Source organism: Pseudophryne corroboree, chromosome 4, assembly GCF_028390025.1.
Source record: "Pseudophryne corroboree isolate aPseCor3 chromosome 4, aPseCor3.hap2, whole genome shotgun sequence".
In the NCBI taxonomy this organism is placed as follows: Eukaryota; Metazoa; Chordata; class Amphibia; order Anura; family Myobatrachidae; genus Pseudophryne; species Pseudophryne corroboree.
In genome coordinates this window covers 733,719,385-733,745,561 of record NC_086447.1, presented here as the reverse complement: position 1 = coordinate 733,745,561, position 26,177 = coordinate 733,719,385, and the positions used below count along the sequence as shown (strand labels likewise).

Here is a 26,177-nt window from a genome sequence, read left to right as displayed (position 1 = left end):
ACATGCACCAGAGGATACGTCTCTCACCGAGGGCAAGGATTTCGCTCCCCTGGTGGCTGCAAATGCCTCACCTTCTCGAGGGCCGCAGGATCGGAATTCAGAACTGGATCCTTCTGACCACGGATGCAAGTCTCAGAGATTGGGGAGCGGTCACCCAGGGGGAAACCTTCCAATGAAGATGGTCAAATCGGGAATCAATTCTTCCAATAAACATTCTGGAATTAAGAGCCATGTACAACGGTTTTCTCCAAGCGGCTCATCTTCTACAAGATCTGGCCATTCAAGTACAGTCGGACAATGTAACGACAGCGGCCTACATAAACCGACAGGGAGGTACAACAAAGAGCCGAGCTGCAATGTCAGAGGTGACAAGAATCCTCCACTGGGTAGAAAGGCACGCGTTGGCTCTGTCAGCGATCTTCCTCCCAGGAGTGGACAACTGGGAAGCAAACTTCCTCAGCAGACACTATCTCCATCCAGGAGAATGGGGCCTCCATCCGGAGGTGTTCGCAGGCGTGACCAGTCATTGGGGCGTGCCTCAAATAGACATGATGGCCTCATGTCTCAACAAGAAGCTTCGGAGGTACTGTTCCAGGTCGAGAGACCCTCAAGCAGTGGCTGTGGATGCCCTGATAACTCCGTGGCTGTTCAAGTCGGTGTACGTGTTCCCTCCACTTCCACTCATTCCAAGAATTCTAAAGCTCATAAAGAGAACAAGGGTTCAGGCAATTCTCATTGCTCCGGACTGGCCAAGGCGAACTTGGTATGCGGATCTTCTGGACCTACTGCTAGAAGAACCGTGGCCTCTTCCTCTTCGCGAGGACCTTCTGCAACAGGGGCCGTTCGCTTATTAGGACTTAACACGGCTACTTTTGACGCCATGGCGGTTGAATGCCAGATCTTAGCCCGAAAGGGTATTCCAAGCAAGGTTATTTTTACCCTGATACAGGCTAGGAAAGGGGTAACATCTACACATTACTATAGCATTTGGAAAAAATGTGTCTTGGTGTGTATCTAAGAAATTTCCTACGGTGTAGTTTCAACTTGGACGTTTTCTCCTCTTCCTGCAAGCAGGTGTGGATATGGGTCTGCGTTTTGGGATCCATAAAGGTCCAGATTTCGGCCTTATCCATTTTCTTCCAGAAACAGTTGGCTGCCCTCCCTGAGGTTCAGACCTTTTTGAAAGGTGTTCTACACATCCAGCCTCCCTTTGTGGCGCCGACGGCACCCTGGGATCTTAACGTGGTGTTGCAGTTCCTGCAATCGGATTGGTTTGAGCCTTTACAGGAGGCTGAGGTTAAGTTTCTCACGTGGAAGGCTGTCACTTTGTTGGCCTTAGATTCTGCTAGACGTGTGTTGGAATTGGGGGCTTTGTCCTGTAAAAGCCCCTACTTAATTTTCCATGAGGATAGAGCTGAGCTCAGGACGCGTCAGCAGTTCCTTCCAAAGGTTGGGTCTGCTTTTCATATCAACCAACCTATTGTGGCGCCAGTTGCTACTGACTCCTCAATTGCATCAAAGTCCTTGGATGTTGTGAGGGCTTTGAGAATCTATGTGAAGAGGACTGCTCGTCCCAGAAAATCGGACTCTGTTTGTACTGTATGATCCCAAGAAAATTGGGTGTCCTGCTTCAAAGCAGACTATTTCTCGCTGGATCAGGTTCACTATCCAGCATGCATATTCTACGGCGGGATTGACGTGTCCGAAATTGGTTAGGGCCCACTCTACTCGTAAGGTGGGGTCTTCCTGGGCGGCTTCCCAGGGTGTCTCGGCTTTACAGCTTTCCTGAGCGGCTACTTGGTCAGGGTGAAACACGTTTGCTAAGTTCTACAAGTTTGATACTTTGACTAAATTTTAGGTCCTCAGAGGCCAATCAGTTCTGCAGGAGCCTTCGCGCTCTCCCTCCCGTTCTGGGAGCTTTGGTACATCCCCATGGTACTAATGTGGACCCCAGCATCCTCTAGGACTTAAGAGAAAATAGGATTTGAATTACCTAATGGTAATTCCTTTTCTCGTAGTCTGTAGAGGATGCTGGGCACCCGCCCAGCGCTTCGTTATCCTGCAATGGTTATCTGGTTCAGTACGACTTTGTCCTTAGTTGCGTACTGCCTTGTTACTTGGTTAAGTATTGTTTCAGCTGTTGCTGAGTTTCAAGCTAGTTAGCCTGGTTTGCCTTATATGTGTGAGCTGGTATGAATCTCGCCACTATCTGTGTATAATCCGTTTCTCGAAGATGTCCGTCTCCTCTGGCACAGTTTCTAGACTGAGTCTGGTAGGAGGGGCATAGAGGGAGGAGCCAGCCCACACTATTAATATCTTAAAGTGCCAATGGCTTCTGGTGGACCCGTCTATACCCCATGGTACTAATGTGGACCCCAACATCCTCTACGGACTACGAGAAAAGGATTTACCGGTAGGTAATTAAAATCCTATTTTCTCGTTGTCCGTAAGGGATATTGGGCGCCCGCCTCAGTCTGTTGACTTTTCTGCAGGTTCTTGTTCTATAGTTACCTGTTCAGTTGTTGTTGTTGTTGTTGTTGTTGTTGTTGTTGTTGTTGTTGTCAGCCGTTGCTGGTTGTTCTATGTTAGTGGTGTGCTGGTATGTAAATCTCACCACCTTTTGTTATCATGTTCCTTCTCTCATATATGTTCTTTCTCCTTCGGGCACATTTTTATCTATAACTGCCTGTGGGAGGGAGCATAGAGCGGAGGAGCCAGCACACCCAGTTGAAGAAATGTTAAAGTGCACTGGCTCCTTTGGGCCCCATCTATACCCCATCATACTAGTTTCCCCCAATATCCCTTATGGACTACGAGAAAAGGATTTACCGGTAGGTATTAAAGTCCTATTTTCTTTACCCATACCTACCTAGTCCCAATCCCTGAAACTTGCACCCAAGATAAGTGGCTAGTTACTGGTCTTACACGAGATCTACCAGTGCCCATTTTAGACTCAACACACTCTCTCCCTTGCAAGCCCCAAGCAGGTGTTGCTGAATCAGAAGGGGAAGGCCTCTCATCCAGCACCACCTTTCCTTCTATGTACTACTCCTGTCTAATAGGCCCTACACATGGGCGATATCACTCAAAGATATGAACGATCTCGTTACCGTTCATATCTTTGAATGTGGAGGCACAAGCGATGAATGATGCGCGGCCCCGCGCTCGTTAATCGCTGGTGCCCCGTCGGCTGTGCATGCAGGCCAAAATGGAAGATCTCGTCCATATTTGCCTGCACTTCTATAGAGCCGGGTGACAGGGGGGAGTGAAGAAACTTCACTCCCCCCATCACTGGCCCCCCTGCCGCCGTATCCGCCGTCGAGGAAAGCTCGTCGGCAGATCGGTCAATGTGTAGGGCCCTTAACTGTCTGTTCTGTCAGATATTGAGAGAAGAAAAGAAACGTCCAACCTGCTGTGCACAAATAATTAACAATCATTAAGATGTAACCTTTTATTTGTATTTTAATAAAAGCATTTGTTTTAAAAAGCGAAAATTGATTTTTAAGAATAAAGAGGTGTTGAAAAGAATGAAATGTGTATTAAAAATATGCTATATGTGAAATGGCTCCTTTGTGTTCTTCCATAAATTATTTAAAGAAGAGAGTCTGTACCTTATGTTATTTTCTATTATTGATATAAATTATCGGATATTAAACACAAGGGTATCTCAGATTTGTAGTACCACAGTACTCTCTGATGAACAATTTATATTGTCCCCATATCTTTGTAACATATCATCAATGTCTGGCGCCACAAATATAACATGCCCAATATACTGAATTATTTAAATTGCTCTCGTCTTCTCCAGCTGGGGAATTAGCAGTCACCTTATTTCCTGGAGAGTATCGTATTTTGTCATTTGTAATTTCTACTTCCCTACAGGGATTATATCCATTTTTATACCAATGGGGGGGGGTAAGGTGTTTGTGAGCTACCCCCAATTTTCACATGTTATCAGTACAATGAGGGATTGAAATATTACAACATATGTGACTATTAATCTGTCCCTTATTAGGGAAGCTGAGTGGTGCTTATATAAAAAAAAAAAAAAAAATGATTGAGTCCATTTATTTTAGGACTAAATTTAAAACCCACAATTTATGGTTTCATTCATAGGTGTATTATATTCATATTGTACTGATGCATGGATTATGGGATATGCATATGTAATTACTATAGTTCTATTGCAGTCTGTCTCTGCTTCTGCAGGACAGATGATCACAGAATACACCTAAAGTTGTGAGCATAGATATGTTTCATATGGTTCATTGTCAGATTAATAATGCTTTATTATGATATGGAGCACATGATTGTCACCTAAGCAAGAGTGACCTAACGCGGCATTTTCGCTAGTTCAGCTTCGTCAGAGGCAAATTTCTAGAATCACTAACTGTCAATTCTCCCTGTTCAATCTTTTTATTGCCTTTTTGAAACGGCTGAGTTTTCAGTTTGGACATTTCTATAATTTCAAAGTAGTGCTCTTATTTTACAAAGGAATTGTGTGCCTGTGTGCCTATGCTGTTGCTGACTTCCTCGAGAATAGATTAAAGAAGGGAAAAACTAATGAAATCAATGAAGTAAAAGAACATATGTGTGTATTTTTACTGAGAAAGTTTACGTTCAAGCCGTGGCCCTTATTTTTCCCCCCCCCCATACCTTTCAGAGTCAGACCATTAGAAGTGAACACCTTGGGAGACCGTCCCACACTAAGAAGAACGCTTAAAAGTGTAAGTGTAATTCGACTTGTAAAATGATCGCTTAATCGATTTCTCCAGCGCCTGCATATCTATTCCTCATGAGGGGATGGAGTGCACCTTGTTTGTGTCTTTGGATGCAGCCAAGGCGTCTGTGGAGTGTCTGTATTTGTGGGAGGTTTGGGGTGGGTCATGGGTTCCTGCAGCTTTCCTCCTTCCTGCTGCTAAGGCCTGTGTGAATGGTTTGGTTTTGTCACTGGTTCATTTACATTTGGTAGAGGCACTAGAAAGGAATGCTCGCTAACCCTTATATTTACCATTGCCATAGAGCTGTTAGCTTGTGCAGTCAGGGCAAGCCCTGCAATCTGTGGATTGATGGTCTCTGGTTGTGAGGAGAGAATCCCTCTGTATACACAGTGTGGGAGAGATTTCCCCACTATATCGGAGTTCCCTGTATTCCTTTTGGTCCGAGCTCTCTCTAACGGGGGGTGTCTAGATTTTTGATATATTCTTCAATGTTACTGCCTTAAGAGGGGTACTCACGGAGCAATCGCTGCTTAAAATCTAAGCAATCTGACTAGATTGCTTAGATTTTAAGCAGCGATCACTCCGTGTGTACCCCCCACAGCGATAGCGATGCACAGCCCCGCGCATCGCTATCGCTGGTGCTAGATTGGCCTGCATGCAGGCCAATCTAGCAGGTCGCTCACTTCACCCGCTGGGTGAAATGAGCGGCTCCCCCCGCACGCTCAGCACACATAGTGCTGTGCTGAGCGGTTCACTCAGCACACATCTCTCCCTAGATCTAAGGTAATTGTGAGACATACAATATCACAAGAGAGCGCTAGATATCTATTATTACTATAAAGACATTTTATTCAATCACATAAATTAAGAGCATATAAAATGCAATGCATACTTTCTTAAAAGAATAGTTCTCACTGCTATTATTTACACGCTGCCATATGCTGTATCCCAGTTATATATTGCATAAATGTCCACAGTTAAAAGACCAGTATAACTGGTTCGCTCCAAAGCAGAGCGGTCGGGGGAGGTAGTAGCATAGCGCCAATCTACTATACAGCTGAACACTTATCAAGTGAACATTATCTATTTTCCCCAAAACAATCTGGGACTTTATATTCTGCTTTGGAGCGAACCAGTTATACTGGTCTTTTGGCTGTATGCATTGCATTTTTTATGCTCTTAATTTATGTGATTGAATAAAATGTCTTTATAGTAATAATAGATATCTAGCGCTCTCTTGTGTTTTGTATGTCTCACAATTACCTTGTATCTATTTGAGTACCGCAGAATACTCATATGGGAGCAGCTTTAAATCTATAGATATCAGTATATCAATTTTATTATATATTGGGTGACCAATAGCTTTTATTCTTGTACCGTATATCAGAGCGCCTGATCTGATAATTTTAGGAGTTATAATTGTCAAACATTATAGTATATCTCCCTAGATCTGCCCGTGAATACGGGCCTTTAGGCTTCAATAGGAGATGAACCTGGGCATTCTGTTTACATAGTTTACTGGACCCGTTTGATACGGTAGGTTTGGACAGTTGACTTCTGATTCCTGTCCTACATGTGGAGCCTCTGGGGCTGATTTCTGGTCACTTTCTACCATTTGCAGTGGTGTTTATTTGTAAGTAAAGTTCTTTATATTCCCTCTTTACTACTAGTACAGGGTTACCTATAGGAAGGTTTCCGTTAACATTTCTTTAACTTCCAGCAGCAATCCTTTTCTCTGACGTCCTAGTGGATGCTGGGAACTCCGTAAGGACCATGGGGAATAGACGGGCTCCGCAGGAGACTGGGCACTATAAGAAAGAATTAGATCTACTGGTGTGCACTGGCTCCTCCCTCTATGCCCCTCCTCCAGACCCCAGTTAGAATCTGTGCCCAGCTCGAGCTGGTTGCACACTAGGGGCTCTCCTGAGCTCTTGGTAAAGAAAGTATTTATTAGGTTTTTTATTTTCAGTGAGATCTGCTGGCAAGAGACTCACTGCTACGAGGGACTTAGGGGAGAGAAGTGAACCTACCTGCTTGCAGCTAGCTTGGGCTTCTAGGCTACTGGACACCATTAGCTCCAGAGGGATCGAACACAGGCCCAGCCTCGGTCGTCCGGTCCCGGAGCCGCGCCGCCGTCCCCCTTGCAGAGCCAGAAGACGGAAGATTCCGAGGAGAAAATCGGCGGCTGAAGACTCAGGTCTTCATTAAGGTAGCGCACAGCACTGCAGCTGTGCGCCATTGCTCCCCATGCACACCACATACTCCGGTCACTGATGGGTGCAGGGCGCTGGGGGGGGGGGGGGGGGGCGGCGGCGCCCTGGGCTGCAATTAGATTACCTTAAAAAGGCAAAAAACACATAATATAGTCTCATAAACTATATATGTGTAAAAATCCCCTGCCTTAATATTGATATAAAGAGCGGGAGTAGCCAGCCGAAAAAGGGGCGGGGCTATCTCCCTCAGCACACTAGCGCCATTTTCTCTTCACAGCTCCACTGGAAGGACTCTCCCCTGCAGTTTCCAGGCTCAATAGGGTAAAAAAGAGAGGGGGGGCACTCAATTTAGGCGCAATTCTGTGTATTATAGCTGCTATAGGGAAAATCACTTTGTGTAGTGTAAATCCCTGTTTCTCTGACGTCCTAAGTGGATGCTGGGACTCCGTAAGGACCATGGGGAATAGCGGCTCCGCAGGAGACTGGGCACAACTAAAAGAAAGCTTTAGACTACTGGTGTGCACTGGCTCCTCCCACTATGACCCTCCTCCAGACTTCAGTTAGAATCTTGTGCCCGGCTGAGCTGGATGCACACTAGGGGCTCTCCTGAGCTCCTAGAAAGAAAGTATATTTTAGGTTTTTTATTTTACAGTGAGATCTGCTGGCAACAGACTCACTGCAGCGAGGGACTAAGGGGAGAAGAAGCGAACCTACCTAACTGGTGGTAGTTTGGGCTTCTTAGGCTACTGGACACCATTAGCTCCAGAGGGATCGACCGCAGGACCTGACCTTGGTGTTCGTTCCCGGAGCCGCGCCGCCGGCCCCCTTACAGAGCCAGAAGCAAGAAGTGTTCCGGAAAATCGGCGGCAGAAGACTTCTGTCTTCAACAAGGTAGCGCACTGCACTGCAGCTGTGCGCCATTGCTCCTCATGCACACCTCACACTTCGGTCACTGATGGGTGCAGGGCGCTGGGGGGGGGAGCGCCCTGAGGGCAATATAAGACACCTTGGCTCGCAAATCTACACCATATATAGTCAGGAAGGCTATATAGGTGTAAAAATACCCCTGCCAGAATTCCAGAAAAAGCGGGAGAAGTCCGCCGGAAAAGGGGCGGGGCCATCTCCCTCAGCACACTGGCGCCATTTTTCCCTCACAGCTCCGCTGGAAGGACGCTCCCTGGCTCTCCCCTGCAGTGTCAAGCTACATAAGGGTAAAAAAGAGAGGGGGGGGGGACTAAATTTAGGCGCAGTATATATAATATAAGCAGCTATAAGGGAAAAACACTCATTTATAGTGGGATCCCTGTGTTATATAGCGCTCTGGTGTGTGCTGGCATACTCTCTCTCCCCAAAGGGCTTTGTGGGGTCCTGTCCTCTGTCAGAGCATTCCCTGTGTGTATGCGGTGTGTCGGTACGACTGTGTCGACATGTTTGATGAGGAGGCTTATGTGGAGGCGGAGCAGATGCCGATAAATGTGATGTCACCCCCTGCGGGGTCGACACCAGAGTGGATGGTGCTGTGGAAGGAATTACGCGACCGTGTCGACTCCTTGCATAAAAGGTTTGACGACATACCAAATGTGGGACAGCCGGCTTCTCAGCCTGTGCCTGCCCAGGCGTCTCAAAAGCCATCAGGGGCTCTAAAACGCCCGCTACCTCAGATGGCAGACACAGTGTCGACGACGATGAGACTAATGTAACTTCCAGTAGGGCCACACGTTACATGATTGAGGCAATAAAAAATGTGTTGCACATTTCTGATGTTACCCCCGGTACCACAAAAAAAAGTATTATGTTTGGAGAGAAAAAACTACCAGTAGCTTTTCCTCCATCTGAAGAGTTAAATGAAGTGTGTGAAGAAGCGTGGGCTTCCCCTGATAAGAAACTGGTAATTTCTAAGAGGTTACTAATGGCGTACCCTTTCCCGCCAGAGGATAGGTCACGTTGGGAAACATCCCCTAGGGTGGATAAAATGCTCACACGCTTGTCAAAGAAGGTGGCACTACCGTCTCCGGATAGAAAGCAGGAGGCTATCCTGAAGTCTATATATACACACACAGGTGTTATACTGAGACCAGCTATTGCTTCAGCATGGATGTGCAGTGCTGCAGCTGCGTGGTCAGATTCCCTGTCGGAAAGTATTGATACCCTAGACAGGGACACTATATTGCTAACCGTAGAGCATATTAAAGACGCACTTTTATACATGAGGGATGAACAGAGGGATATTTGCCGGCTGGCATCTAAAATAAGTGCAATGTCCATTTCTGCCAGGAGAGGGTTATGGACAGGAGATGCAGATTCTAAAAGGCACATGGAAGTTCTGCCTTATAAGGGTGAGGAGTTGTTCGGGGATGGTCTCTCGGACCTAGTTTCCACAGCAACAGCTTGGAAGTATACATTTTTACCCCATGTTCCCTCACAGCCAAAGAAAGCACCGTATTATCAGGTACAGTCCTTTCGGCCCAATAGGGGCAAGCGGGTTAGGGGCGCGTCCTTTCTGCCCAGAGGCAGAGGTAGAGGGAAAAAGCTGCAGCATACAGCCAGTTCCCAGGAGCAAAAGTCCTCCCCCGCTTCCTCTAAGTCCACAGCATGACGCTGGGGCTCCACAGGCGGAGCCAGGTACGGTGGGGGCCCGTCTCAAATATTTCAGCAATCAGTGGGCTCGCTCACGGGTGGATCCCTGGATCTTTCAAGTAGTATCTCAGGGGTACAAGCTGGAATTCGAGACGTCTCCCCCCCCCCCGCCGTTTCCTCAAATCTGCCTTACCAACCACTCCCTCAGGCAGGGAGGCAGTGCTACAGGCAATTCACAAGCTGTATTCACAACAGGTGATAGTAAAGGTGCCCCTACTTCAACAAGGACGGGGTTACTATTCCACAATGTTTGTGGTACCGAAACCGGACGGTTCGGTGAGACCCATTTTAAATTTGAAATCCTTGAACACATATATAAAAAAATTCAAGTTCAAGATGGAATCGCTCAGGGCGGTTATTGCAAGCCTGGACGAGGGGGATTACATGGTATCACTGGACATCAAGGATGCTTACCTGCATGTCCCCATTTACCATCCTCACCAGGAGTACCTCAGATTTGTGGTACAGGATTGTCATTACCAATTCCAGACGTTGCCGTTCGGTCTATCCAGGTCTCCAAGGGTCTTTACCAAGGTAATGGCCGAAATGATGATACTCCTTCGAAAGAAGGGAGTTTTAATTATCCCGTACTTGGACGATCTCCTGATAAAGGCGAGGTCCAGGGAGCAGTTGTTGGTCGGGGTAGCACTATCTCGGGAGGTGCTACAACAGCACGGCTGGATTCTAAATATTCCAAAGTCACAGCTGGTCCCTACGACACGTCTACTGTTCCTGGGGATGGTTCTGGACACAGAACAGAAAAAAGTGTTTCTCCCGGAGGAGAAGGCCAAGGAGCTGTCATCTCTAGTCAGAGGCCTCCTAAAACCAAAACAGGTGTCGGTGCATCACTGTACGCGGATCCTAGGAAAGATGGTAGCTTCCTACGAAGCAATTCCATTCGGCAGGTTCCATGCAAGAACCTTTCAGTGGGCCCTGTTGGACAAGTGGTCCGGATCGCATCTTCAGATGCATCGGCTGATAACCCTGTCTCCAAGGACCAGGGTGTCTCTGCTGTGGTGGCTGCAGAGTGCTCATCTTCAAGAGGGCCGCAGATTCGGCATACAGGACTGGGTCCTGGTGACCACGGATGCCAGCCTTCGAGGCTGGGGGGCAGTCACACAGGGAAGAAACTTCCAAGGACTATGGTCAAGTCAGGAGACTTCCCTGCACATAAATATTCTGGAACTGAGGGCCATTTACAATGCCCTAACTCAGGCAAAACCCCTGCTTCAAAACCAGCCGGTACTGATCCAGTCAGACAACATCACGGCGGTCGCCCATGTAAACCGACAGGGCGGCACGAGAAGCAGGACGGCGATGGCAGAAGCCACAAGGATTCTCCGATGGGCGGAAAATCACGTGTTAGCACTGTCAGCAGTGTTCATTCCGGGAGTGGACAACTGGGAAGCAGACTTCCTCAGCAGGCACGACCTCCACCCGGGAGAGTGGGGACTTCATCCAGAAGTCTTCCAACTGATTGTAAACCGTTGGGAAAGGCCACAGGTGGACATGATGGCGTCCCGCCTAAACAAAAAGCTAGAAAAGTATTGCGCCAGGTCGAGAGACCCGCAGGCGATAGCTGTGGACGCTCTAGTGACACCGTGGGTGTACCGGTCGGTTTATGTGTTCCCTCCTCTTCCTCTCATACCAAAGGTACTGAGGATAATAAGGAGAAGAGGAGTAAGAACTATACTCATTGTTCCGGATTGGCCAAGAAGGACTTGGTACCCGGAACTTCAAGAAATGATCTCAGAGGACCCTTGGCCTCTGCCGCTCAGACAGGACCTGCTGCAGCAGGGGCCCTGTCTGTTCCAAGACTTACCGCGGCTGCGTTTGACGGCATGGCGGTTGAACACCGGATCCTGAAGGAAAAGGGCATTCCGGAGGAAGTCATTCCTACGCTGATTAAAGCTAGGAAAGAAGTAACCGCAAACCATTATCACCGCATATGGCGAAAATATGTTGCGTGGTGTGAGGCCAGGAAGGCCCCAACGGAAGAATTTCAGCTGGGCCGTTTCCTGCACTTCCTACAGTCAGGGGTGACTATGGGCCTAAAATTGGGTTCCATTAAGGTCCAGATTTCGGCTCTATCGATTTTCTTCCAGAGAGAACTGGCTTCACTACCTGAAGTTCAAACTTTTGTTAAGGGAGTGCTGCATATTCAGCCCCCTTTTGTGCCTCCAGTGGCACCTTGGGATCTCAACGTGGTGTTGGATTTCCTAAAGTCACATTGGTTTGAGCCACTTAAGACCGTGGAATTGAAATATCTCACGTGGAAAGTGGTCATGTTGTTGGCCTTGGCTTCGGCCAGGCGTGTATCAGAATTGGCGGCTTTGTCATGTAAAAGCACTTATCTGATTTTCCATATGGATAGGGCAGAATTGAGGACTCGTCCCCAATTTCTCCCTAAGGTGGTATCAGCCTTTCATCTGAACCAACCTATCGTGGTGCCTGCGGCTACTAAAGACTTGGAGGCTTCCAAGTTGTTGGACGTAGTCGGGGCCCTGAAAATTTATGTTTTCAGGACAGCTGGAGTCAGAAAAACTGACTCGCTATTTATCCTGTATGCGCCCAACAAGCTGGGTGCTCCTGCTTCAAAGCAGACTACTGCTCGCTGGATCTGTAGTACGATTCAGCTTGCACATTCTGCTGCTGGACTGCCGCATCCTAAATCAGTGAAAGCCCATTCCACGAGGAAGGTGGGCTCTTCTTGTGCCGCTGCCCGAGGGGTCTCGGCTCTTCAACTTTGCCGAGCAGCTACTTGGTCGGGGTCAAACACGTTTGCAAAATTCTATAAGTTTGACACCCTGGCTGTGGAGGACCTTGAGTTTGCCCATTCGGTGCTGCAGAGTCATCCGCACTCTCCCGCCCGTTTGGGAGCTTTGGTATAATCCCCATGGTCCTTACGGAGTCCCAGCATCCACTTAGGACGTCAGAGAAAATAAGAATTTACTCACCGGTAAAACTATTTCTCGTAGTCCGTAGTGGATGCTGGGCGCCCATCCCAAGTGCGGATTGTCTGCAATACTTGTATATAGGCCCTCATTCCGAGTTGATCGGTCGCAAGGCGATTTTAGCAGAGTTACACACGCTAAGCCGCCGCCTACTGGGAGTGAATCTTAGCTTCTTAAAATTGCGACCGATGTATTCGCAATATTGCGATTACTAACTACTTAGCAGTTTCAGAGTAGCTCCAGACTTACTCTGCCTGTGCGATCATTTCAGTGCTTGTCGTTCCTGGTTGACGTCACAAACACACCCAGCGTTCGCCCAGGCACTCCCACCGTTTCCCCGGCCACTCCTGCGTTTTTTCCGGAAACGGTAGCGTTTTCAGCCACACGCCCCTGAAACGCCGTGTTTCCGCCCAGTAACACCCATTTCCTGTCAATCACATTACGATCGCCGGAGCGAAGAAAAAGCCGTGAGTAAAAATACTTTCTTCATAGTAAAGTTACTTGGCGCAGTCGCAGTGCGAACATTGCGCATGCGTACTAAGCGGATTTTCACTGCGATGCGATGAAAAAGAACGAGCGAACAACTCGGAATGAGGGCCATAGTTATTGCTTAACTAAAGGGTTATTGTTGAGCCATCTGTTGAGAGGCTCAGTTGTTATCATACTGTTAACTGGGTATTGTATCACGAGTTATACGGTGTGATTGGTGTGGCTGGTATGAGTCTTACCCGGGATTCAAAATCCTTCCTTATTGTGTCAGCTCTTCCGGGCACAGTGTCCTAACTGAGGCTTGGAGGAGGGTCATAGTGGGAGGAGCCAGTGCACACCAGTAGTCTAAAGCTTTCTTTTAGTTGTGCCCAGTCTCCTGCGGAGCCGCTATTCCCCATGGTCCTTACGGAGTCCCAGCATCCACTACGGACTACGAGAAATAGAATTACTGGTGAGTAAATTTTTATTTTATATAGCGCTGTGGTGTGTGCTGGCATACTCTCTCTCTGTCTCCCCAAAGGACTTTGTGGGGTCCTGTCCTCAGTCAGAGCATTCCCTGTGTGTGTGCGGTGTGTCGGTACGGCTGTGTCGACATGTTTGATGAGGAGGCTTATGTGGAGGCGGAGCAGATGCCGATAAATGTGATGTCACCCCCTGCGGGGTCGACACCAGAGTGGATGGATATGTGGAAGGTATTAACCGACAGTGTCAACTCCTTACATAAAAGGCTGGATGACGTAACAGCCGTGGGACAGCCGGCTTCTCAGCCCGTGCCTGCCCAGGCGTCTCAAAGGCCATCAGGGGCTCAAAAACGCCCGCTACCTTAGATGGCAGACACAGATGTCGACACGGATACTGACTTCAGTGTCGACGACGACGAGACTAATGTACATTCCACTAGGGCTATCCGTTGCATGATTACGGCAATGAAAAATGTGTTGCACATTTCTGACATTAACCTAAGTACCACTAAAAAGGGTATTATGTTTGGGGAGAAAAAACAACCAGTGGTTTTTCCCCCTTCAGATGAGTTAAATGAAGTGTGTGAAGAAGCGTGGGCTTCCCCTGATAAAAAACTAGTGATTTCTAAAAAGTTACTAATGGCGTACCCTTTCCCGCCAGAGGACAGGGTACGTTGGGAAACATCCCCGAGGGTGGATAAAGCGCTCACACGCTTGTCAAAAAAGGTGGCACTACCGTCTCAGGATACGGCCGCCTTAAAGGAGCCTGCGGATAGAAAGCAGGAGGCTATCCTGAAGTCTGTATATACACACTCAGGTACTATACTGAGACCTGCTATTGCTTCAGCATGGATGTGCAGTGCTGCAGCTGCGTGGTCTGATTCCCTGTCTGATAATATTGATTCCCTTGACAGGGACACTATATTGCTAACCATAGAGCATATTAAAGACGTAGTCTTATACATGAGAGATGCACAGAGGGATATTTGCCGGCTGGCATCTAGAATAAATGCAATGTCCATTTCTGCCAGGAGAGTATTATGGACTCGGCAGTGGACAGGTGATGCGGATTCTAAAAGGCACATGGAGGTTTTGCCTTACAAGGGTGAGGAATTGTTTGGGGATGGTCTCTCGGACCTCGTTTCCACAGCGACAGCTGGGAAGTCGACATTTTTAGCCCAGGTTCCATCACAGCCAAAGAAAGCACCGTATTATCAGGTACAGTCCTTTCGGCCCCAGAAAGGCAAGCGGGTTAAAGGCGCGTCCTTTCTGCCCAGAGGCAGGGGTAGAGGGAAAAAGCTGCACCATACAGCCAGTTCCCAAGAACAGAAATCCTCCTCTGCTTCCACTAAATCCACCGCATGACGCTGGGGCTCCACTGGTGGAGCCAGGTGCGGTGGGGGCCCGTCTCTGGAACTTCAGCGACCGGTGGGTTTGCTCACAGGTGGATCCCTGGGTTCTACAAGTGGTATCTCAGGGATACAAGCTGGAATTCGAGACGTCTCCCCCTCACCGTTACCTCAAATCAGCCTTGCCAGCTACTCCCCCGGACAGGGAGGTTGTACTGGCGGCAATTCACAAGCTGTACCTCCAGCAGGTGATAATCAAAGTTCCCCTCCTTCAACAGGGACGGGGTTACTATTCCACAATGTTTGTGGTACCAAAACCAGACGGTTCGGTGAGACCCATTCTAAATTTAAAATCCTTGAACACTTATATAAGAAGGTTCAAGTTCAAAATGGAATCGCTCAGGGCGGTTATTGCAAGCCTGGAAGAAGGGGATTACATGGTATCACTGGACATCAAGGATGCGTACCTGCATGTCCCCATTTATCCACCTCACCAGGTGTACATCCGTTTTGTGGTACAAGACTGCCATTACCAATTTCAGACGTTGCCGTTTGGTCTGTCCACGGCACCGAGGGTATTTACCAAGGTAATGGCCGAAATGATACTCCTTCGAAAGAAGGGAGTTATAATTATCCCATACTTGGACGATCTCCTTATAAAGGCGAGGTCCAGGGAGCAGTTGTTGGTCGGAGTAGCTCTATCTCAGGAAGTGCTACAACAGCACGGCTGGATTCTGAATATTCCAAAGTCGCAGCTGGTTCCTACGACGCGTCTGCTGTTCCTGGGTATGATTCTGGACACAGAACAGAAGAAGGTGTTTCTCCCGGAGGAGAAGGCCAAGGAGTTGTCATCTCTGGTCAGAGACCTCCTAAAACCAAAACAGGTGTCGGTGCATCACTGCACGCGAGTCCTGGGAAAGATGGTAGCTTCTTACGAAGCAATTCCATTCGGCAGGTTCCATGCAAGGATATTTCAGTGGGATCTGTTAGACAAGTGGTCCGGATCGCATCTTCAGATGCATCGGCTGATCACCCTGTCCCCGAGGGCCAGGGTGTCTCTGCTGTGGTGGCTACAGAGTGCTCATCTACTCGAGGGCCGCAGATTCGGCATACAGGACTGGGTCCTGGTGACCACGGATGCAAGCCTCCGAGGTTGGGGGGCAGTCACTCAGGGAAGAAACTTCCAAGGACAATGGTCGAGTCAGGAGGCTTCCCTACACATAAATATTCTGGAACTAAGGGCCATTTACAATGCCCTAAGTCAGGCAAGACCCCTGCTTCAAAACCTGCCAGTGCTGATTCAGACAGACAACATCACGGCGGTCGCCCATGTAAACCGACAGGGCGGCACAAGAATCAGGATGGCGATGGCAGAAGCCACAAGGATTCTCCGATGGGCGGAAAATCACGTGTTAGCACTATCAGCAGTGTTCATTCCGGGAGTGGACAACTGGGAAGTTACTTCCTCAGCGGGCACGACCTCCACCCGGGAGAGTGGGGACTTCATCCAGAAGTCTTCCAACTGATTGTAAACCGTTGGGGAAGGCCACAGGTGGACATGATGGCGTCCCGCCTTAACAAAAAGCTAAAAAGATATTGCGCCAGGTCAAGGGACCCTCAGGCGATAGCTGTGGACGCTCTAGTGACACCGTGGGTGTACCAGTCGGTTTCTGTGTTCCCTCCTCTTCCTCTCATACCAAAGGTGCTGAGGATAATAAGAAAGAGAGGAGTAAGAACTATACTCATCGTTCCGGATTGGCCAAGAAAGACTTGGTACCCGGAACTGCAAGAAATTATCTCAGAGGACCCTTGGCCTCTGCCTCTCAGACAGGACCTGCTACAGCAGGGGCCCTGTCTGTTCCAAGACTTACCGCGGCTGCGTTTGACGGCATGGCGGTTGAACGCCGGATCCTGATGGAAAAGGGCATTCCGGTTGAAGTCATTCCTACGCTGATAAAAGCTAGGAAAGATGTGACAGCAAAGCATTATCACCGTATATGGCGAAAATATGTTGCTTGGTGTGAGGCTATGAAGGCCCCCACAGAAGAATTTCAGCTGGGTAGATTTCTGCACTTCCTACAGTCAGGAGTGACTATGGGCCTAAAATTGGGATCCATTAAAGTCCAGATTTCAGCCCTGTCTATTTTCTTTCAAAAAGAACTGGCTTCACTGCCTGAAGTTCAGACGTTTGTTAAGGGAGTGCTGCATATTCAGCCCCCTTTTGTGCCCCAGTGGCACCTTGGGATCTCAACGTTGTGTTGGATTTCCTAAAATCACATTGGTTTGAGCCACTTCAAACCGTGGATTTAAAATATCTCACGTGGAAAGTGGTCATGCTTTTGGCCTTGGCTTCGGCTAGGCGTGTGTCAGAATTGGCGGCTTTGTCCTGTAAAAGCCCCTATCTGATCTTCCATATGGACAGAGCAGAATTGAGGACGCGTCCCCAATTCCTCCCTAAGGTGGTATCAGCGTTTCATTTGAACCAACCTATAGTGGTGCCTGCGGCTACTCGGGACTTGGAGGCTTCCAAGTTGCTGGACGTAGTCCGGGCCCTGAAAATCTATGTCTCCAGGACAGCTAGAGTCAGAAAAACTGACTCGCTGTTTATCCTGCATGCACCCAACAAGCTGGGTGCTCCTGCTTCTAAGCAGACTATTGCTCGCTGGATCTGCTCCACGATTCAACTTGCACATTCTGCGGCTGGACTGCCGCATCCTAAATCAGTCAAAGCCCATTCCACGAGGAAAGTGGGCTCTTCTTGGGCGGCTGCCCGAGGGGTCTCGGCTTTACAACTTTGCCGAGCTGCTACCTGGTCGGGATCAAACACGTTTGCAAAATTCTACAAGTTTGATACCCTGGCTGAGGAGGACCTTGAGTTTGCTCATTCGGTGCTGCAGAGTCATCCGCACTCTCCCGCCCGTTTGGGAGCTTTGGTATAATCCCCATGGTCCTTACGGAGTTCCCAGCATCCACTAGGACGTCAGAGAAAATAAGATTTTACTCACCGGTAAATCTATTTCTCGTAGTCCGTAGTGGATGCTGGGCGCCCATCCCAAGTGCGGATTGTCTGCAATACTTGTATATAGTTATTGCCTAACTAAAGGGTTATTGTTATGAGCCATCTGTTCGTGAGGCTCAGTTGTTATTCATACTGTTAACTGGGTATAGTATCACGAGTTGTACGGTGTGATTGGTGTGGCTGGTATGAGTCTTACCCGGGATTCCAAATCCTTTCCTTATTGTGTCAGCTCTTCCGGGCACAGTTTCCCTAGCTGGGGTCTGGAGGAGGGGCATAGAGGGAGGAGCCAGTGCACACCAGTAGATCTAATTCTTTCTTAAAGTGCCCAGTCTCCTGCGGAGCCCGTCTATTCCCCATGGTCCTTACGGAGTTCCCAGCATCCACTACGGACTACGAGAAATAGATTTACCGGTGAGTAAAATCTTATTTTTGGTGGCTATTTTTTGTTTTGTTTTTTTAAATGTGTATTCAAGACCATAGGTCTGATGCCTGAACAATGTATTCTGGGAAGGAATCGCAAATGCACATAAGATATATGTTAACTCTTAACAGGAGGGCCAAGGAACTGAATCGCAGGTAGAGGATTTGACCATTTGGGGTGAGCGCTGTAACAAAACTTTGGCCCCAAGCCCAAACAGCACAGGAGACTTTGCACTGGCGGCTCGACTTGCATCTACTCCTTCCAACAGCAAACCACCTGATCAATCCTGGGAGGTCCTGGAGAATAAAGGTAGAAAGTCAATGCTTTGATGTCTTCCAAGACAGGGGGTACATCCAATTACATGCAACTTCATTGCGGTTAGTTTTGAGTAAGTGCTGCACTTATGGTTCAGCAGCGAGGCCAGGGTGAGATCGGGCCATGAGAGAAAGGGGGTGAATTGCAGTGCTGTTGCTTGCATATGTACGTCACGGCAATTCCCCCTTTTGTTAGTAATTGGATTGTCCACCATATAGTTTAATTGATTATACAACGTTTTGTACTGCTTGAGTTTTCTGAAGTACTATAATTTGCATGCAAAATCTACAATACATACTCTGAAAAGAGGTGAAACGGGAAGCATTATACCTGCATAATAAGTGCGGGTATAATACATTTTATCCCTGAGTCCCTTTAAAGGTTCAGGTCTCCAGAAGAGCTTCTTACTCTTCCTGGTATTGCAGACTTATTCAGAGGGGGTGGCACATTTGTGACCACTATATAGTCGTTCATTGCAGTGATGACTGCATTTCTTTATCATCCATATCGTCCATTTGAACCTCTTGAGTCAATGGCCCAGAGTGTGTTGAAACAGGAGGCTCTTCTTGTGTTACAAGTCTCCCAATCTGGTTTTTCATGCGCATAGGGCTGTTCTATGTATAAGTGCTAAAGTCCTAATGGAGTCTCTGTATCCCCATGGTCCATTGTCTCACAATATGTTCAGAGAAAAGGCTTTAACAGAAGTATAAATATCAAGTTATATTCACAAGTACATTTTAACAGCAAATTCTGCTATGTATGCTACCAATGCTACGGTTTTTATTTGCTTTAATTCCCATGTTTATTGTCCTTATTAGAAAACGTAGTTGCTACAGGTCAAGACGATGGCTGTCATATAGGTTTTGACTTTTCCGAGGATAAAATCGTGCAGGCATCTAAAATCCGGAAACTCAGGTATTGTATGCTGGGTACATAGTAGTAATTTCCAACCATTATATTCTTCTGTTACTATTTCAGTACTATGGGTCATATTCAATTGTCTGCTGTAAAAAAAAATTCCCACCAGCAACTGGGCTTTTGTTATTCGATTGGATTAGAGAAATTTAGCCACAGTCATTTCAATAAACTTTAACACGCCTATTTTTCTTTAGGACAGTAATAGATACAGGTTGAGTCTTCCTTATCCAAAATGCTTGGGACCAGAGGTATTTTGGATATGGGATTTTTCCGTATTTTGGAATAATTGCATACCATAATGAGATATCATGGTGATGGGACCTAAATCTAAGCACATAATGCATTTATGTTACATATACACCTTATACACACAGCCTGAAGGTCATTTTAGCCAATATTTTTTATAACTTTGTGCATTAAACAAAGTGTGTCTACATTCACACAATTCATTTATGTTTCATATACACCTTACACACAGAGCCTGAAGGTCATTTAATACAATATTTTTAATAACTTTGTGTATTAAACAAAGTTTGTGTACATTGAGCCATCAGAAAACAAAGGTTTCACTATCTCAATCTCACTCAAAAAAGTCCGTATTTTGGAATATTCCGTATTTCGGAATATTTGGATATGGGATACTCAACCTGTATTAATATTAACCAATATTAAATTGTCTTTTTGTTTCTTTTAATTTCCTGCAGGTTGTTAAAGTAAATATTATTGCACCCAATTTATTTTTTTATTGGATAGCACAAGTATTGGGAGTATGCATAGCCGAGGTAATAGGAAGGTGGGTGTGATACGAGCATATTTAATTGGTCGCAGATATAAACGTGCCTTTGTTTTATAGTACTATACATATCTGTTGACGTTGTTGTGCATAAATGATTGTTTTTTTTTTTTTGTGTGTATCTTTCATACTGGTAGTCCTATCCAAGAGCAAAGCCCAGAACAATCTAAAATACCAGAGAATGTCCCAGCAGCTTCCTCGTACAGTGCGTTTCCCTCACAGAGTCCAGAGGCTATGTTGCAGTCTGAGGTGGAACTCACTGGGAAGCGCCTAGAAGCATGTAAACTCTCAGACACATTGCACTGCATTGCACCTAACATTGAGGATCCCTGGGGTGTGACCACACAACCATTCAGTATATGTGTGGAGGAAGACGAGCCAGAGGTGACCATTCAGAAACCCGGTATGGATTTTGGTGTTTTATGGAAGTTTATGGTTAGACATTTAGTAGTTTCCTCTTCATTTTCCCTGTCATGTATATTGAAAAGTGCTAAAATGAGTTAAGTAATGAATCAGTGGGGAGATAGTGTAATTGATTGTTTAGCTTTGTGGAATCTCTATGCAATTATAATGATCAATAACATTTGTAAATAGTAAAACCATGATCTCTTTCATTTCTGCAGAACAAGTAATAGTTAGCAATGCTTGGGATGACAAGCTGGTTGCCGATCTTCTGTCTGCATTGCCAACACCACTTAGCTCCCTGAGCAATTACCACCAGTGGCATACCAATGTGCCATCTCTAAGGCCCAAGGTGGACACAAAGCTGGGTAAGGCAAACTGTTGTCTATATTATTCATGTGCATACACTAAAGGCAATATGCTTTCTGGTCGTACCTGTTGTAAAATAGATATATACACTACAGACAAATTCCTACATCTCCCAACAACATTCAGATATGAATAGGTCTCACATTTAATGTAACCTTTAATGCAAATATAGAAACGTTAAGTGTACGTAGTTTGTACAAAATGTGCAACACAGGCTGGATTATGTCGAACAAAACAAAAATTCGGCGCTAGGGCTAATCACAACTGTGTATGAATTTTCTGCCAATGCTAATTAATACACCAATCTTAAAGCAGCTGTTAAAAAGGGAATACTCAACCCTTGAGAGAGCGCAACACAAACAAACATCAAAACAGCGCAAAATTGAAAGTGTGTATTTTTTTATAAAATAGATAAAAAAAGAATATAATCAGTGTATACCGGTACCGGAAACTATTGCACATAAAACCCTATATGCATATCAATTCCAACTTAATTGTTAGGATAACTGATTAGTAATCATGCACAAATGGTAAATTAGTCCAATTAATAGGAACTTCATGCAGTTAGAGTCAGCTGAGATGGTAACTTTTTTCAGTGCACTGAAGTAAATGGTTCCTTGTCCGATTTAAAAGTTAGAGCAATGTTCGTTTAGGAAAAAAACTTGGACAGGAACTGTGATCAAAGATGTTTAAAACGGTGAAGCACATCGGTATTTAGTATCACCTTTTTTAAATATATATATATATATATATATATATATATATATATATATATATATATATATATATATATATATATATAGCCCAACTCCCAACAGGGGGCAATTTTGGGAACTCCCGGCTCCTGGTGTCTTCAACACATTGGTGGTGCCATATCCGGAGGATCCAAACAGGGGGCTTTGCAAGGGTAGATTAACCGAGTGAACAGTGCCAGTACCGAACACCGTAAATGACGTCTTATGCGTTTCTCCGCCTTCAATCGCGTCAGCGGCTTCTTCAGAGACGATTATGTCTAATCATAGACCAGGCTTTTACTTGCGTAATGTGTATAGTAAGGCAATTGGTTGCATAGTACATTATAATTTTCATTTCTCTATCATCCATAAGGAATACTGGGGACACTTAGTACGATGGGGTCAAAAGGAGCTGGTGCACTTTAAATTCTTCAAACAAGGTGTGCTGCCTCCTCCCATCTATTCCCTCCCCCACAGCCCAGTTTAGAAAAATGTCCTCTCAGCAGAGGATGCACACTGTGGAGCTCCAGAGGATTTTTTCTACAATTTATTTTAAAAGTTTATTTTCAGGTAGGCTGTTAGGCCACAGCCTACCTGCACACAGGGACGCCTGGGTAGGGGGGGTCCGGCACCGGCCTCCTGGAGATGCTGAGTCGGATCCCACTGACATGACAACGGTCCTGAGGGACAGTGTACCACAGGCACTCTCGCGCACACACCCGCAGCACGCCGCACAGAGCCTGTAGATTAGAATGTGGTAAGTGTTGCCGGGGGTCCTGCTAGCAGGTTCTCCCCGGTTCTTAGTGCAGGGCGGGCATACGGACTCCCTCTGGGGTGATTCAATAGCCCCCCTGTGCAGACTGGCAGCAGTCGTGTAATTAAGTGTTGGTAACTCATTTTGCACAGTATAGGGGACATTGCCAGTATAAATAAGCATGTAGCTCCAGCGCCATTACAGGGGGCGGAGCTACCTCAGAGCGGGGCTGGCGGCTTCCTGGCTCCATTTCTTGCATTCTCAGAGCTGCAGCAGGACAGCCAGCTCCTCCAGTGGATACTCCATGGCCAGACACTGGTACAGGGGTGTAGTTAAGGGGGAGATCCCGCTGTGGAGACCTTTCTACTGGGCTCCTCACACATTATACAACCATATTTCCTGACTTCTATATTCTAAATTGTTAGTACAGGCTGGTGCTGGTCCCTCCTCTGAGTCTCTCCACACATACTGGGCTGGACAGACCTGCTTGTACCTGTGTCTCTGTGTGTGGGTGTAAATGTTTCCTGTCAGCATGGTGAAGAAAGCTGTGTGTAATGTCTGTCACTCCAGGTTTTCTTGCTCCCCTGCAGATTCTCTCATATGCGAGCAATGCAGTCAGCCTTCACAGGATAGTGGGGCTTCTGGGGGTGATTTACAGGAACCTGATTGGCTGAGTTCTATTAAAACTATGATGGCTGACATGTCCAATGAGTTAAATACTGCTAGACAGGAAAGGCATCAGTTACAACAGTCTATGGCTGCTCTGACTAAAGATAGGACAGAGGACAGACATGTAACCCCTCTATCACATCCATTACCCCAAAAATGGGGGCTACCTGATATCTTCTCAAAATACGAGGAGGAGGTACCAGAAGTGGAAGAGTGGGAGGAGCTGGAATCTACTACTGAGGCGGAAGATTCCTCTCCAGCACAGGGCGTAGAGTCACTTACCTTGCTATAAGAGATGTTTTGCATGTTCCTGGGAATGAAGCAGATGTACAGCAATCCTTTTTGTCTGCACAGAAAAAAGTGCTGGTCACGTTTCCTGATTCAAAGGAACTGGATGATCTTTTCAGGGAGCCATGGGCTACTCCTGACCAGAAATTCAAGGTGACAAAGAAATTGGTTGCCGCTTTTCCTTTTGCTCATGAGGGGTTGAAAATCTGGGAGAGACTACCTGATGTAGATGCTTCGGTATCACGCCACAGTACTTCCTGTATCGGGGCCTACTGCCTTAAAGGAACATTTGGACAGAAAAACAGAAACCACTTTGAAATCTATTTATGTTGCTGCTGGAGCCTCCCAAAATCCTGTTATTGCAGGCTGTTGAGTCACTCACGCCTCTCATACCTGGGCAGGTAACCCTCAGGAGGGCCTAACTGGGGATAAGTCCCTGGCTGAAACGGCGACACTGATTCAGCACATCCAGGAATCTGCCCGTTTCCTCCGTGAAACAATAAAAGGCATTGGCATTATAAATGCTTGTACCTCTACCATGGCGGTTTCTGTACGCAGGGCGTTGTGGCTACATCAGTGGGTGGCAGATGAAGTCAGAGGATTGTGGAGGCATTACCCTTCACCGGAGATTGGCTGTTTGGAGGCGAGTTAGACACTTGGATTTCGAAGGCTACCGTTGGAAAATCCACGTACCTCCTGTCTTCAGCTCCACCGGCTAGACGCTCTTACACGGGACTTTCACTGTAGTCCTTTCGGACTGCAATGTTTAAGGGAAAAGCCAGAGGTGCCTTAAATGCGGCAAGAGGCTCCAGAGGTAAGTCACGTAAGCCTGCCACCACAGGATCTCAGGACCAGGGCGTCGGCTCTGTCTCCTTAAAACCCTTAGCATGACGGTGTGCCTCCGTCCTTGGGGGATCTCAGGGTGGGAGCTTGTCTGAGATTCTTCAGCCTCATTTGGAGAAGCTCCTGCCATGATGCTTGGGGAGTTCTTAGTCTTCTATCCCGATATGGCCGCTTCACCAAACCTACCTCAGGTTTGCTCTGCTGGATGATCACTACCAGTTCCAGGCGCTACCCTTCAACCTATCCATGGCTCCAAGGGTCTTTACAAAAGTGATGGCGGAAATGATGTTCCAACTCATGATTCAGAGCGTGAACATTGTCCCCTACCTGGACGATCTGTTGATAAAAGCTAGATCAAAGAAACAACTGCTGGACAGCATCTGCCGCACGATATCCCTGCTGTCAAGGCTGGATTCTAAACTTCTAAAAATACCACCTCAAGCCGGCTCAGCGTCTCTAGTTCCTAAGGATGATCCTGGACACTGTGGCTCAGAAGGTCTTCCTTCCTGCGGACAAGGCAAGGACGCTTCAGGGGTTAGTTCGAGCGGGCCTGCAGCCAACCGGGTTTCTTCTCCTGAAGAAATGGTCGGGTTCGCATCTGCAGATGCACCAGGTCATACGTCTCTCACCACAGGCCAAGATTTCTCTCCTGTGGTGGTTGCAACCTTCCAACCTCCTGAAGGGTCGGAGCTTCGGGATCCAGGATTGGATTCTCTTGGCCACGGACGCGAGCCTTCAATGTTTGGGAGCTGTCGCCCAAGGGGCACAGTTCAGGGCCTGGTGGCCAAGCCTCAAAGCCGTTCTTCCAATAAACGTACTGGAACTCATGGCGATATACAATGCTCTGCTACAGGAGTCTACTCTGTTTCAAGGTCAAGCCATTCAGGTTTACGGCTGGGGCGTACGTCAATCGGCAGGGAGGGACAAAAATCAGGGCCTGCATTCGGGAGGTATCCAAGATACTCCTGTGGGTAGAAAGGAATGCAAGGGCAGTATCAGCTGTATTCATTCCAGGAGTAGAGAACTGGGAGGCGGACTTTGTAAGTTGTCACCCAGGAGAGTTGGGTCTCCATCCGCAGGTATTTATACTAATTACTGATCAGTGGAGCTGTCCGCAGATCGATCTGATGGCCTCTCAACAACAAGCTTCGGTGTTATTATTCCAGGACGAGGGGCCATCTGGCGGCGGCAGTGGACACGCTGACAACGCCGTGGGTTTACTGGTTGGTGTACCTGTTTCCTCTGATTCCGTTACTCCCCAGGGTTCTAAAAAAAATCAGAAGAGAGGGAGTTCAGGCAATTCTCACTGCCTCTGATTGGCCTCGAAGAGTTTGGTATACGTATCTTCTAACCATGGCAATAGAAGACCCCTGGCCTCTACCACTGCGGGTGGACCTTCTTCAGCAAGAGCCGTCCGTCTACCCGGGCTTACAGCGGCTTCGTTTAACGGCATGGCGGTTGAGCAGTATCTTCTAGCTGACAAGGGGATTCTGGGTAAGGTTATTGCAACCATGATTCAGATATAACATGTGCAGAGAGCAATCTATTCTAAAAGTTTTGGCTTTTTATCACGGTGCCATTTGTGTTGAGAACACCTCAGTCCTGATCACATACACAGTATTTATTTCTTCGTACAGACGAAGATCAATAACTGAAATTTGGAAAACCTGCGACTGTGGTGTATGTATATGTGTGTGTGTGTGTGTGTGTATGTATGTATGTATATATATATATGTATATGTATATGTGTGTGTATATATATATATATATATATATATATATATATATTTATATTTATTTATTTATTTATTTTATCCAATGCAGAGCC

At 47.0% G+C, this 26,177-nt stretch overlaps 1 protein-coding gene across 4 annotated transcripts in view; it reads left to right on the top strand.

Annotated features, from left to right (window-relative positions):
- The window catches only part of BUB1 (BUB1 mitotic checkpoint serine/threonine kinase), a 139,151-nt gene that overhangs the window by 89,362 nt on the left and 23,612 nt on the right, over positions 1-26,177 (top strand). For all 4 annotated transcript variants that reach the window (XM_063918086.1, XM_063918084.1, XM_063918085.1 and 1 more), the window contains exons 15-19: positions 4,664-4,727; positions 18,396-18,573; positions 19,398-19,494; positions 20,428-20,693; positions 20,914-21,060. In XM_063918086.1, the coding sequence (XP_063774156.1) occupies positions 4,664-4,727; positions 18,396-18,573; positions 19,398-19,494; positions 20,428-20,693; positions 20,914-21,060 (752 nt within the window). The remainder of the gene's footprint in view (positions 1-4,663; positions 4,728-18,395; positions 18,574-19,397; positions 19,495-20,427; positions 20,694-20,913; positions 21,061-26,177) is intronic.